Raw genomic sequence first — 15,297 nt, 5'->3', positions numbered from 1 at the left:
GATTTAACGCTCGTTATTTGGCGATATTGACGATTTAACGCTCGTTATTCGGCAACATTAGCGATTTAACGCTCGTTATTCGGCAAAATTAGCGATTTAACGCTCGTTATTCGGCAAAGTTTCTAAACTAACATTCGTAATTTGGCGGATATGCGCTTTTTACTCCCGGAATGAAAATTTTTTTTCACGAAACATCGGGATTTAACACAATGACAATCGACTACAGTAATTTCTGCTGCTTCCAGTGACGACTTTTTTTTTTTAAACGGAAACACTCGAATTTGCACTTTAAAGCTGAAAGGCATTGCAAGCCATCTCCAGTTCCACGATCACGGACAATATCGGGGTTTCGCGATGGTTAAGCCCGATCAGGGACCGATAGTTTAAGTATAGTGGAATAAAACACGCTTTTCTCTCTCGTAAAGAAACGTTTCGTGGCTAGCAGGAACAAAATTTTTTTGGCGTCCTTTCCGAAATTCCGGACATACTGAAGCAAAATTCGCTATTTGGCGCAGAAAAATGCGAAAATACGCTATTGGAGCAGGATGGCGCAAGATATTAGTTTTGGCGCAGTGCGGCGCAATTGGCGCAGAGTTCCCACCCCTGTGTATGTCAATGCTCGTTACTGTCTCCTTTGGTACGTAAAAACATACAGTAGACTCTCGCTAATCCAGCACATACCAGAGCAAGGTGCGCCGGATAACTGGAAGTCAATTGGAAAAGCCCATTCAAATAATATAGACTTCTACGCAATGACATGTTTTTCTCTCAGATGCTCGAAGAAAACCCGCCTCAAAACGCCGGATTACTGGACGGGCCGGATTACCGAGTCTACTGTACAACGTTGTACATTTTAAACACTAAAAGGGGGGAAAAAAACAATCGAAAAAATAAATGGCAATACATATTAATAAAATAAAAATATATATTTATTTAATTTTTTTTTTTTTGAAACAGATCACACAAAAGAGAAAAACAGTTTCGGTTTCTTTCAAGACGAAGGCAAGTCCACTTGTAACTTAATGAGCGAATTGCTACACTCGGCTAGTTCTGATATAGACACTCGTCCCCTCTGTTTTATGAACTGTGCAACAGATTCTAGTTCCTCCCTAGTAATGTGAATTAACTTTCCTCTGTCATCGATGACGCCGATGAGCGTCTCTTGTGCCAGAAGGTCTTGAACTCTATTTATAGCATCCTGGCAAATGGAGAGAGGGAAAAAAATGCATCTCTTAACACACGATAAGAGTCAATCACAAATTCTTCTATAGCAAAACATGCAATGAAAAATAGAATTCAAAAGTAGTTATGCTATAAGAGAGAGAGAGAAAGAAGCACCAATGGTTATCGACAAGCCCTGAGTTGTGTGGTGGTGAGTCTACCCAGAAGCGGTTTTATGGTTTTGCCGCCCTTGTCCCATTCTACTCCAATTTTATTGCCCATTCTTTCCTTGAATTTGCCGCTCTATATAAACCACCACCAGCTTTAAGTCCCTCTTTTGTTCACAGACGGCCTTGCAAGCTCTCTAGGTTACTCTTTTGGTTATTGCACAAGCTCTAGGTCACTCTTTTGGCCATTCGCACGCTTGCACACGCTCTAGGTTGCTCTTCTGGTCATTCATATGCTGTCAAACGCTCCAGGTCGCTCTTTTGTTCACTGACGTGATTGCAAAACTCTCCAGTTCACTCACTGACCTGATCCTTCACTCTCTAAGCTGAGGCATATTTATGATTTCATTCTACAAATTTTCTCTGCCACTCTTTCGTCGCCGTCACTCTGAACTTGCCACCCTAGGCTATAGCTCGCTAAGCCCCCCCCCCCCCCCCGGTTAATAATAAAAGTACTAAACCCTAGACCTGAGGGCTCGATGTCTGAATATTAAAGGTTCTGCCATGGACAGAAACTCCATCTCTCCATCCACTGCATTGAATGTTTTTTTTGTCTCTGGTGTATACTGGTGTGAATATGTTTCACCCACAGCCAAAAATTAACACAGAAAGTCTCAAGGGTTGCGAGACAAAATTGACGATCTATCATGATCAATCTTCACACCCATCTTAGACAAAGCTTTTCCAATTTTTAATATTCATGGAGGAATACTGTAAACTTGTTCTATTGAGATGCCCACATCATCAGTTATCTCGAGCAACTTTAATCTGCTATCTTCCATGACTATGCCATTGACTTTTTCCATTATTTCCAAGGTGGTGGCCTAAACCGGATGCCCAGGATGCTTTCTTCTTTGGCAGACGGTTGTTAAATTCATTGATCTAAAATAAATTATCTTTGATGGGGGGGGGGGGGTGAAGAGTTCCCATGAACACATTTCAATTAAGCTTTGATCAGGGCACAGCTTGCAACTATTTTAGATAAAAAAAAATTTTTTTTCATTGATTGACACCAAAAAATAAACCACAGTAATCAATAAATGAGCTCTTTGCGCTCTAATTGGTTGTGACAGATTTTGAAGAGTGATACTTACAGGTAGACTTATTTAACTTGATTTTATCAATTTGTTTAATGTAGGACAGTCGTTCCCAAAGTATTTAAGCGATACATACAGTTGCAATAATTTGAAAGTGATTGTGTTGCAATCTCACAGAGGTTTACTTTATTTTTCGAATACAACCTACTGTATTATTCACCCGTACATGTAGCTACCCCATATATATATATAAACATTCCTTTATATAATTTCTAACAAACTGCACAGGCAACTGTGTCTTGGGGGTGTGTGTGCATGTGGAGTATATACAGAAGGCATAACAGGGCTGTAGCTCAGGGCAGTCACAAAAATGAGTGGTCACAAAGTTTGTATAGTCCACAGCTGGTAAAAGCCTGTCTAGAGAATGACCACACTGATCCAGTAATTTTAATGTTCCACTTGATTTCATCTATACCCCCTCCTTTTGTTTGGTAGATTAGGTACAATTCACCCTGTATATATTGTCCCATCGAAACAGTGAAGGCAGTAGAGGGGAGCTTTCCCACAAACTTAAAAAAATAAACAAATAAAAATATATTTCTTGTAATTTTTGTAGAGATATGTGACAGGCATCGCCTATGACAAAGCTGTGTTAAAAACGACACAACTTCTTTTGGTTTAGAAGAATCCCATTAAGGCTTCTGAATACCAAAGCAGGAGAAATATGAAAAAAATTACATGCCCGACTGGGCATGTAACTTAAAAAATGCATGCCTGAATGATATTTTACATCCCTGAAAAACATTGCTTATTTTTCCCTTTTGTGTGAGCAAATTTTCCCCACACATTCAAAACGAATGTGCTCCACTCTACTGATGAAAATATGCAGATAATATAGAAAATTAAGAGCATTGTACTTCATTAAAAAAAATCAAATTATTCCTTTGTTTGTTGAAATCTCAAAATTTTCTACAACGCAAAGAAATTTCCCTTGTGGGCCAATTTTGGACAATTTTTCTCCAGAGTTTTGATCAGTGATGGCCACCTAGTCTGAGGTTGGTATGACACTAACCTCGACAAATACAACCGATGAGCATATCAGTTACACTCGAGCAAATGCAGGTGATAATCTCATTGGTCGCATTTGACAAGAACTTTCATAAAAATACTATAGTGTGACCTGACTAAATCCCCCCCCCCCATTCAAAACAAATATGTTGCCATCTATTGATGAAAATATTTACCAAAGAATTTAAATAATGAAAAATATATACAGTAAAACCTCTCTTTTGTGAACACCCCAGCAGGACAAAAAATTTTCCCATAAAACAGGGGGTGATCATTAATCATGCAATGCATACTTTTATTACCAAGGGAAATTTATTATTTGGCCATAAAACAGGATTGACTGAATCTGAGGGGTGTTCCTTAAGGGGGTTTTACTGTATATATATATAGTCAAACCTTGTTAATGAGTCACTCTTGAGAGAGCAAAAATATGACTTAGTAAGCGGAGTGACTCGTTAAACGGAGTAAGCCATAGCTGTGCCAATTCCTGCCTGACCACAATTGGGACTTCCCAAAAGTGATTCGGTAAGCAGAGTGACGTGTTAACCGGGTGACGCACTAACGAGGTTTGACTGTATATATATTTTTTTTTGCATTTCCCATTTGTTGGAGAGAGAGCTCTCAAAATTTCCCATACACTCTAAAAAGGGTTTTAAAAAATACATGCCTGAATGGAATTTTTGCATGCCCCAGGCATGTCAGGAAATAGATTTGTCCAGTTGCCATTGTTTGTACAGTCAGCGATTGATATAACGACCCCCCCCCCCTTGTCCAATCGAAAATGGATGTTATATTGGAAGGGTCTTTATATTGAAATCAAAACATGTGCTAGTTATTTTGTGACAAAATTTAGGACTTATCCTTCCAGTGGTTATGGAATGGTCACTATAACCTGGGGGGGGGGGGGCGTCATAACAAGTGTTGACTGTATCACTGTTGCAGCTTTTTGCAAAATACATGGAGTCTTTCAATGAAATCAATTTTATTGGAATCATTCTGCTAATGTTGTAAGACATGCATTAAGATTGGTGGTCATCCTTTGAAGCAATTCTTGTAGACATATTATTATTAAATTTTATTTTCCACATTCACTGTCATCACCGCTTTTGCATGATTGAGAAATACTTTTGTCAAAAGTTGGAAAAGAGCTTATTACCGCCATCACAGTTCCAACTGGATCACATGTTTTATGACAACAAAAAGGTTTGTTTTGCATGCATGTGTTCTGCTGCCCAACAAAATTTTAATAGAATGTTGTAATCACCCTGTATTTGAAAAAATATTAATGAAAAAGAGAAATATACAGACCTGCGTTTTCAATTTGAAATGCGAAGCTAAATCTTCTAGGACTACAACTTTTTGTTCCTACAAAGAAAAAAAAAAGGGCAAAAATTTAAAGATACAAAATAAAAGACGAGACTAAGAAGAAGTATAAAGATACGAGAACAGTGGAGATCTCGAGTCAGTTGGGCATGCCTGTGCAGATTGGGAAAAACTCTCATTTTTCTTTGTTGACGGAAGTCACATGATCAATTTTAACGTATACATGTTATTCTTTGTATTGTCTTTCATGGAGATTTCATGTTTAATTTTGACAACCCCAGTAGGATGTCAACACTCAACTACGGCATGTAGCAATCACATATTTTTTCACCGTGCGCATGTACAAATACATGGAGGGGTCTGTCAATTACATCACGGCTTGATTAGTATTGGTGTGTGCGGCAAAGCAGTGCACTACCATTGGAAAAATGTAACCCAACTTACATTGCCAGTCTTGGAATGAATTACTGATGCAAGTCAGGATGTTGGTCTACTTGATCTTTTTTTTTTTTTTTTTTTTTGGCACAAAGGCTATTCGGGCTGTGTCAGTGGTATCGGTCTACCAACGCACCCACATTAAAAATGATATTGATGAAACATATGTGATGCAAATTCTGTTAAACATAAATGCTGAAATATTGTATGAACTGAATCAATGAATTTATTCCATGACGAATGGAAATTTATTTGGTTCTTGTTAAAAGTGATCCAAAAAGTGTTAAAGAGTGCAACTTTTTTTTTTTGGCCAAGCAGTGTACCTCAAATTTGAAAAATAAATGATAAAAATGAAATCTTACTTGAATGTAATTAAGAAACTCTTGAAACTTGTGTGACTGCAAAAAAATAAACCACAAATTACTGAACACATCTAAAAAAAATGACAAATAAAATTGAACAATTTAAAAAACTGAAACAATACTGACATCAATTTCTGAAACAAATCTGCTCTATTCAAATCTTTTTTGAAACCTCCATCAGGAACAATTCATCCTGACATATTCATCACAGATAAGTTTCCAGTTGCACAATTCTTGTATTTCACCACAGGGAAGGTTTAGTCTCATACTGGCATCTCGATCCGTTAAGTTCATGCATATTTCGTTCGACGTCCTTGTCTGACATGCATGGTTTAATTTAGATTTAAACGTGTTTCTTTATGGAGATGAGTTCACACGTCTGATCAGGACTTGACAATTGTCGCCATGGCTACCCAGGCTACTCAGCACCTGGGGGTAGCAATAACGACTAGAAAACTGGTATTGGCACCTATATGTGATTTCTAAATTGAAACTTAAATGACTGTGTTGAAAGATGACACCAAATTTACAGGATTGATTACATAACTGCTTTTCATGTTGAAAAGTGTAATAGCCTAGTCCCAGAAAAGTCTGAAACATTGTTTAGGAATGTTTTTCTTGAGCAAAAACATGATTGTCCCGTAATAAATTTGTCTGGCACCAAGTATTTTTTAGTTTGTCAAGCCCTGGAAATGATATTATTGCTAATGATAAAGCAATAATTAAGCTAATGATTCTGAATCTTTCATTGACCTTTGAGGTAGGCAGGGGTGTGTGTGTGTCCATAGGTATATAGCTTGTATCCCCCCCCCCCAAAGTAGAATGTTTAGCACTGTTCTGCGACGAGCCCTCGGCTGACTGGAAATGTTCTGCAGTAAAAATTCCCATACATGTAATAGTGTTTTTTGCACTTTTTCTTAAAATTCTTCCGAATTGTTCTGCAATTGAGCTAATTGTTCTGCGACGTATGTCACAGATTTTGGCACATTCTGCTTTGGGGGTATCCCCTACAGTATACTGCGGAAATTTGACCTACAACAGTTTATCACCAGTCACCATGACTATTCTTGAGTGAATGAGCCACCAAATAAGCAACAGAGTGAGTGAGAAACTGAATGAGTAAGTGACTAGCTGAACTTCCATACTCTCTCTCTTTTGGTCTCTCAATCACTCATTCCGATAGTCACTCAAGAACTACACATGGAGATCAATGGAATCTGAGCCAGGGGTACAGAAGGTGCTTGAGCACCTACAGTATTCTATAGCACTGGCTTTAGCAAAACCAGAATTTCCTATCTATATATATAAAATTGATTTTCTGTGTGTGTGTATGTTCTCTATACAAATCTACAATTTTAGATCGATCTGCGCCAAATTTTGCATATATACCAAATGGGACCCGACTTGAACGATAGGCTACTTTAAAATTTCGTCAGAGTAGGGCAAGTGCCCCAAACGGGCAAAAAACTGTCGGGCAACAATGGTTTTTGGACCTCAACAATCACTTTCCGAACGTTTACTTTGGTTACCGTGGTTCCCTAGCAATGCGTTTCAGACATGCATATGCCTTTACAATGGTTTGTCACTCCTTTAATGCTGCCAGTTATGTATAATAGTTTATGTCTTTATAATGGTTTGCCACATTTTCAATACTCTCAGTAATGAGGCTTTTGGAATAGACGTCATAATCATCACCAGCATCATTTTGAGGGTCAGGAAAAGGGTGATCCTCCTAGAAATCAGTGTTATAATTGCCGATTCTACTGTATAAATGCGGAAATTTAGTGGGGTTTACTGTCACATCAATAATTTTAAAAATTGTATTGAAATCTCGATTTTTGAAATATTGAGGTCGCTTAGAGATAGATATACGAAGCTCAGGAGATTAAATACGAATTAACCGGACCTACTTTTGAGTTGGATATCCATGCAATAACATTGATTTCAACTTTTTATTTATATTTTCTCAAGCATGAAAATTAATGTCTCCGTATTGTCTTTTGATATTCAACTGCATAAATTCATATGGTTTAGGATGTTTTAAAATTAATTATGGACCCATAAAGTACATCGAAAAAATTCCACAGCTTTAATTAAGCATTTTTGGAAGCTGAAACAGGCAGATGGATAACTTGAAGTTCAGGGGGAGGGAATCGAAATACCTAGCGTCCATCAAAAAAAAAGGGAGGGGGGGGGAAACTCTTCATTTCCACGTTTCTTTAAATCTAGATGTGGTTATTTCATGAGTCGCGCAGGAAGTCGCCATATTGGTTAACTTTAGACACGGTTTGCATGTCCCTCAAAGAAAGAGGGAGATATCACGTGTTTCTAACAGCCCCATTGAAGAAAACCCGGGCAACGCCGGGTATTATAGCTAGTAATCTATATAAATGCAGAGTCTAGCACCCACAGATCTAAAATACTTCCGGTGACTCTGATGAACTGTTATAAGTTAGTTCTCATTTAAATGTATTTTCTTGTGAATCATTAGGACATTATTTGATCTGTAGATCTATGAACTTTAGTAACACTAATTCTAAGACTTTTACTTTACTTACTTGGTGACATTAGTGATTTAATGTTCGTTATTTGGTGACATTTTTGGCAATTTTACACTTGGTATTTGTAGCACTTTAGGCACTTTGTTTACATTTGGTGTTGATAGCTCTTTTCCTCACAAAATAAAACATTTCCTTGAGATTTGGGGGAAATGACAATCAGCAACAGAAACCCTGGTTGCTTTCCCGCTCACCAGTGATTTAAAAAAAAACCCAGAAACCGTCCAGCATTTGCGCTTTAAACTTGGAAAACCAGGGAAAAACCATCTTCAGCATCCACCACTGCATGATCCTGGGTATCTATTGGCTTTCAAGATGAAAAGCCTGATAAGGGAGGGGGCATTCTGTGATAAAAGCAACCATGGAAACTTGCCAAGAAAAGTATAAAAATCGGTTCACAAGACATAAAATTGTAACCTTCTTCCTTCTTTTGTGATTTTTACCCGTTTTTAGTGACCTGTTTCTCATTTCGTGACTTTTCTACGAAGGAAGACACCACGTGTAGTCGCTATAAATCTGTTACCAGATCAGTGAACACCTTATATTAATTCCTATCTAGATTTTGATATTATCATTAAAGTTTTTAGAAAATGTAATTACTATAGTGACAATGGATAGAGCTTGGTCAAATGACTCAAGAAAATTCTGTGTAAACAAACTAAAGTAATGAGAAACCTTCTTTTAAAGGCAATCAAGACTTTACAAAACACAGTTGTAGAGAGTTTGAGATTGGATGTGTCAGCAATGTTTCAGATAAAGATCTGCACCAAGTGTTTGGCGAGGTAAGCCCTATATGTGCTATTGTCGGAGGAGTGTTGAGCCATCAGATAATAAAGTAGAAATAGGAAGTATTACATTCTCTGCAGTGAAAAATAATACTTTTGAGGGACCGAATGTACTCATTGGTATAAATGTTATTGATTCACCAGATCCGATTACAATTCGAAAAGAAGGTAAATCACAATTTGTGTGCAGCGAAGATTTTCATCTACTGTGCAAAATTCTGGTTGAAGAAGCATGTCATACCATTCCCAGGTCAGTAATGGAAAATGTTGAATCAGTGATGATCAAACCTTGTTTTGACCAGATCATCACAGTATCAAGTGGAAATAACCAGGAATACAATGGAAAAGGGAGAAATCATGAGAAATTACTAACATACGTGGAAACTACTATTTATACTGCAAACAACAATTACCTCTTCAATGGTATCATCCTGATCGAAACCTTCTTCCTCAACTTCAAATGCTGCTTTCAGTTTTAAGTATTCCTCCAACTCCCGCTTTTCTTCTTCTTCTTTCAGTGCCTTTTCTTCAGCTTCCTATAAAAAAATGAAAGCATTAGTACAGCAGTCGGTTGAAAAACATTCATAAAATTATAAAAAGCCACTTGTAATGAAGTGTTTGCAGATAGCTCAAATCTTTCCAGCTCACGTGATTCCATTAAAGCAAAGGAAATTTAAAAACTTCCTTTGCTTTAACTGCTGCCCAGGCACACTGGACCCCCTTTCGCCCTCGTTTAAGTCAACCTGCCAAGAGTGTAACAAACCGCTTGCAAACTGCTTAAAAACATGTTTCCGTATTGAAGTGTATATATGAGATAGCAAATTCAGAGGGGATGATGCAAATGGGTTAAGCGAGATCGCTTATGCCAGGTATTGACAAATTATACTTTAAAAAATCAGGAGTCAGCCAAATTTCTCAAGAGCTGAGCATATTTATTTCTAAGAAAAATGGTCTAAAATGTGCTCTTTTTTTTGTTTGTCTTTCTGGGATTTGGTGACTCCCTCCCCTTTTTCCAAATTGGCAGAGACATTATTGACACATTACAAGAATGTTGCTTTCCCCACAGACAAGGTAATCACACATAGAAAATGTTATGATATTACTAAATTTTTATTTACTGTTGCCATAGGTGGATGCACGGGGGAGGGGCAATTGCCCTGTTCAGGGGAAAAAATTGTATCGTCATAGGCAAAACCACAGAGGTGGACATCCCCCTGTTCACTATGCATAATTTCCGTGATTTGTTTAGCCCAGACTTATGCCATGATGGCAACTTCACGTGGTTCATGAAAAACTAGAAATTTAGAGAGAGATAGATGGTTTTTTCTCAGTTATTTTCCGGATATTATGCTGGGGTCAACTCGCAAAGAAAAGTCATCACGTCTCCGCCGAGACATGAACCCAGGCCCTCTTGCATACCGGGCAAGCATGCTACCATCTACACCACTGGCAACATGACCCACCCTGCCTTCTTTATTTCCCGGCGGACACGTGATGACTTTTCTTTCCGAGTTCACCCCAGCATAATATCTGGAAAATAACTGTTTACTAGAAATTAGTTACAGTGAAACCTGTCTAAGACAGAATCTAAATATATAGTCCCATCGGATAATTAATGCTTTCACATGCACCTTTGTGAAATGGAAATTTGCCTTAAATTGAACATTATTTCAGTACCCAGAAGTTTTGTTTTACGCAGGTGTCACTGTACCACACGTAAGCACTCACACTGATATATAGTAGGACATATGTTTATTTTTGATTGAAGGGTGCAATTTCTAAGAAATCGGTTATGAAAGTTAGCAAGCAATATTCAAAAATCTGACTTCTTTTCCTTATATTTGAAATTGTTTGAAAAACTCAAAAAGTATGTGTCTGTGGAATACCCTTTTGACACTTTTTGCAACACTTATTTTAAGTAATACGATATACAGAAGTGTGCAAATAAATATAAAAAATCTAAGCTAATCAAAAGAATGGGGGGGGGGGGTTAACTAATTTTGGGGTGTGTGGACTCCACCACATAAATGAAGGCCAACCAGTTGAACTATCATATCATGAATTTTGAATACAATTTCCCTGTCTGGAATTCATAGTAGACTAGCAATAATACCCAACGCTGCCAGGGTTTCCTTCAATTACTGGGAGGATTGAAAAAGTTACAAACCATTATAAAGGCATAAATTGTTAAACATAATACTGGCAGGATTAAAAAGTGGCAAACCATTGTAAAGGCATATGCATGTCTGAAAAACATCAACCACTGTAACCAAAGTAAACATTCCGAAAGTGATTGTTGAGGTCCAGAAGCCATTGCTGCCCGAAAGTTTTTTTGCCCATTTCGGGTATTTGCTGAGCTCTGACAAACTTTTAAAGTAACCTATCATTCAAGTCGAGTTCCGTTTGATATATTGTAGTATATCTAAAATTGTAGATTTTTGTATAACACACACAGAGACAGACAGAAAATCAATTTCATATATTATACAGATGTTTGAAAACCGTTAATTACAAATCAATAGTCACCTGCTTAAGCCTCTCTTCAGTTTCTTTAGCTTCCTCTTTCTTGCGTCTTTCCTCCCTTTCCAGTTCTCTTTGCCGCCTCTCTACCCTTTCTTCCAATTCTCTCTGCAAACAAAGTATTCCATGACTGTTCGTAGCTATTCGCACATCAAATGAATCAACAAATGTAAACACAACAAATTTTTGAAGACATGATTCTTTGGAAGAGTAAATAATCCTTTGCCTGATATAATCACAAAAGAAGTCCAACAGAAAGGTAAATGCACCAAAAATAAAATTTTAATTTGAATGCATTTCGACAAACTATGGGTGTCATCTTAAGAGGATAAATATAATAACCACTATCACATCGGGGATCTAACCCAGGGATCCCGCTGGACTAGATACTAAATCTTAACTCCCGGTTGCTCAGCGGAAAAAATATATGTCTGTGCATGATGGATTAGGAATTTCTTTTTTTTTTTTGGGGGTATTTGCTCTTTCATTGAACATGATGTATAATGGAGAATGCAATTTTAGAAGGGACAATTCATTGAAATAAATTGGAAAAAGAGTGGGACTGAGTGATGTTAACTGAGGAATTCCCAATTTTTTTTCAAGATAATTACTTTTTTTCATTTTTTATGTGGACTGCATGCATTCGTCCATGACAGTACATCTCGAACCACAGTAAAAGTTCAACCACGGATTCCAGCGCTCCCTCTATCTTATGTAATAGTAGAGTTAGGATTACATAAAAAATTACAATTTTTGTTCAGACACAGATATTTTGTCAAAATTTCAACGCAATAGAAAAATGAAACTAACTTGCGTAGTTAAAAAAAAACTAGAAAATTTATATATGCAACATATATTTCTTCAAATAAATTCGAGAATGCAAAATCATAGTCATACTTCTCTCTGAATTTTTTTCTCTGCTTTCATCTCCAATTTCCTTCTTTTTTTAGCGCCAATCTTTCCTTCTGGCAGTGCAATATCATCAGACAGGGGATCAGGTTCTATACAAATACAAACACATATTTTCATAACCGAGAGCTAAATACAAGAAAGCAATGTTCTCCCCAAGGCCTTAACAATAACTCTCTGCGGGTTATGAATTTTTTTTCTTAACTTGAGCAGAATTATCAAATTACCATACCAGGTTCGCCATCGTCTTCCTCTTCTTCGCCACCTCCTCCATCTTCTTCCTCTCGTCTTCCAGCAGCAGCTCGCATTCGAGCTCTGACATTTCTGCCTGGCCTTCGAGGAGCATCACCTCTAACTGCTCGACCAGCGAGAACACGTTCCCTCACGTCATCTGGGAAGGAAAAAAAAACAAGACCAGTAAGACAAAAATAGGCTAAGTCCTTGATTCTCAAACTTTTGTCACCCACAGTTCCCTTGCCCAATTCGTGGTTCATCAGAGGCTCCCCAAAATAATTTATAATGTATATTCTCACAAATAAAAGTACCACCTCAAAGCATAAATAGGCACACAAATCAATATCTCCAGCATGTCGCAACGCCCCCTGACAACAGTTAGTGATGCACACTTCGAGAAACACTGGGATAAGTCTTAACACTTATTATCGTGATCGTGAATTTTCTGATTTTTTCATGTGGATGAACATTCTAAAATTAGATGAAGAAATACTTCCGTGTTTGACAGAAGTCTGCATGATGCTAGCAAAAGATACAAAGTTTCTTACCCGGAAATGTGCTACTAAAATGGTTTCAAACTGCAATCAGCTTAAAAATTTAGGTTGCCATTGGGTTTGCTGGAACAGGTACTCCAAATGTAAAGGTTTGATTAATCCTGTGGCCAACACTTTCTTTTATGGTTCCAGAATTCTTCCCCCTCCCCTCACGATATTCTCACTATTGTTTTTGCGTTCATCCTGAAACTGCTGATAACCTTTGGCAATTGCATATATTTTGTGTAACCTACACTTTGTATACAATCATTTTCGTGGCCCGGGGGATTTGGGGGTGACACACACTCACACTGTCAGCACAACTCAATCGGTAGTAAATTGCCTATGGCGATAGACCGGAGTTGGGCTCAGTTTGAATGAATGAGTGAATGATAACCTTTGGCAGCCATCTTAAACTTTTACCATGTTGAAGACTTACGGCGAGCACAAAAATTCTATGTCGCCAAGGGCTCGAAACCTTGGCCAAATAGTCAATTTGTATCAACCCGGTTAGCTGGTACCACGGTAATCTGGGTTTCTCTAAGAGCATGAACATACAAGAGGATGAGGGTCTTTTGTAGGCATGTGCTATGCATGAACCCTTGGAGCTGAGGAAGGTGCCTTCGAGTCGGTAAATAACTATTATACAGAATACAGCTGTTTGGTGAGTTTTTTCTGTCAGACTTGATTTAGTGCTCTTTGTTAAGGTACAATCAGAAAGATAGGAATACCCCAAAAAAAATCCATGTTTTAGCTCCAGAAAGGATCATGTTGGCAACAAATCACCATTTTGGAATCGTCGAAAACTTGATGGGAAAATGATATACCATTCGAGTCAAAATTTGTTTGAAATTTTTACTTTTTGCGGATTGGGGTGGAAACGATCGCTCCTTCCAAGAGCCAAATAGTATGGAGGAAATCCAAGATATCGGCTTCTACTCAATTTGAAGCTGAAATGCCTAGCTCAGCTTCATTTGAAGTTCAAGATATCAGTTTCTACTCCATTGAAAGCTGAAGATGTCCGCCTCTGTTTCATTCGAAGCTGGAGCTGTCTCCACTCCATTCACAGCTGAAAATGTCTGCCTCTGCTACGTTCACAGTTGAGAATATCTGCCTTCGCTCAGGAGCGGATCTAGAAGGGGGGTGGCAATGGGAACAATCACCCCTAACGAGAACCCAATAACATGGGAAAATTTGTCGGTCCTGTAAAATATGGGTCTCAATCTAATATCCAGTCCGTGAGGACAATGAGCTGCCATATGGCGATGTGGTCTGGATATCTTTCAGTTTGACTGTTTCAATCCAAGGAGCCTACACAATAAGTCACCACCAACCAACATATCGTCCTTGATGCTGTTGAGAGAGAGACAGCCAGAGACTAAAAGAAATACAATAAACTATTCCCGAAGCCAATCAAATTCATTTTCAACCACAATCACAATCATTTTACTCCATGGAAATACCAAATTTACAGATTTAAACAACAAACATATGTTTGACTATAACTGATATTGAAGCTAATCACCAATAAATGATAATTACCATTAATTTTGTGAGGGGTTATTATAAGGCCGAATGATTAAAGACCTTAAATGGAGAAGTGGTAATTATTCAAATGAATATAATTATGGGAGATATAATTATGGATGGGGGTTTCTCACTTTCTCACCTTGTTGAGCATCAACAACAGGAACTTCGAGGGCCCTCCTCCTCCTCCTTTGGATGAGAGTGAAAGCGAGGATCGAGATGGCCACGACGACGCATCCCAGCGATAATATCAGCACTTCATACGATGCCATAACTTCATCTCACATTGGATGAAAACAAAACTACAAATCACAGGAGAGAGAAGAGATGGCGAATGTTTACATGCATCGTCAATGGCTCTGGGCGCCGTGTCGTTTGAAACTGATTGTTGGCATTGAAAAGCACTGCGATTAACGCCAGGAGAAAGAAAATTCGACAATCCAAAACAATTTTTTTGCATCTTAAATTTTTTTTTTATAAATTTCTATTTTTAAAAAAATGAAAAGACAATGAATTTGAGTTTTAAATTTGCAGAATGATTGGAGGATAGGGCAGAATATACTGTTGGTGACCATATTCTGTCGTTATAAAAAAAAAAAAAAAAAAAAAGTTTTTAAT

The 15,297-nt window shown here is 37.8% G+C and overlaps 1 protein-coding gene across 1 annotated transcript; it reads right to left on the bottom strand.

Annotated features, from left to right (window-relative positions):
- Window positions 1-907: 907 nt before the first annotated feature.
- Window positions 908-15,054, bottom strand: Ddrgk1 (DDRGK domain containing 1). Its single transcript, XM_089234309.1, has 8 exons — window positions 14,822-15,054; window positions 12,618-12,776; window positions 12,374-12,477; window positions 11,483-11,584; window positions 9,370-9,492; window positions 5,614-5,649; window positions 4,802-4,858; window positions 908-1,198 (listed from the first exon to the last, which is right to left on the bottom strand). Exons 1-8 carry the CDS (start codon window positions 14,949-14,951, stop codon window positions 992-994), a joined length of 918 nt encoding a protein of 305 aa, XP_089090435.1. The 5' UTR covers window positions 14,952-15,054; the 3' UTR covers window positions 908-991.
- Between the last annotated feature and the right edge of the window lie 243 nt (window positions 15,055-15,297).

Source organism: Pholcus phalangioides, unplaced genomic scaffold (genome assembly GCF_987345545.1).
Source record: "Pholcus phalangioides strain wild (caught in Gottingen) unplaced genomic scaffold, Ppha-v1.0 ptg000008l_1, whole genome shotgun sequence".
NCBI lineage: Eukaryota > Metazoa > Arthropoda > Arachnida > Araneae > Pholcidae > Pholcus > Pholcus phalangioides.
The sequence above is the reverse complement of the archived record's forward strand: the minus strand, read 5'-3'. Positions and strand labels throughout refer to the sequence as shown.

Coding starts and splice junctions, on each gene's coding strand:
- Ddrgk1 (XM_089234309.1), bottom strand. CDS start 14,951: ATGGCATCGTATGAAGTGCTGATATTATCGCTGGGATGCGTCGTCGTG. Junction 12,777..14,821: donor TGTTGTTGATGCTCAACAAG/GTGAGAAAGTGA, acceptor TTTCCTTCCCAG/ATGACGTGAGGGAACGTGTT. Junction 5,650..9,369: donor AGGATGATACCATTGAAGAG/GTAATTGTTGTT, acceptor ATTTTTTTGCAG/TCACACAAGTTTCAAGAGTT.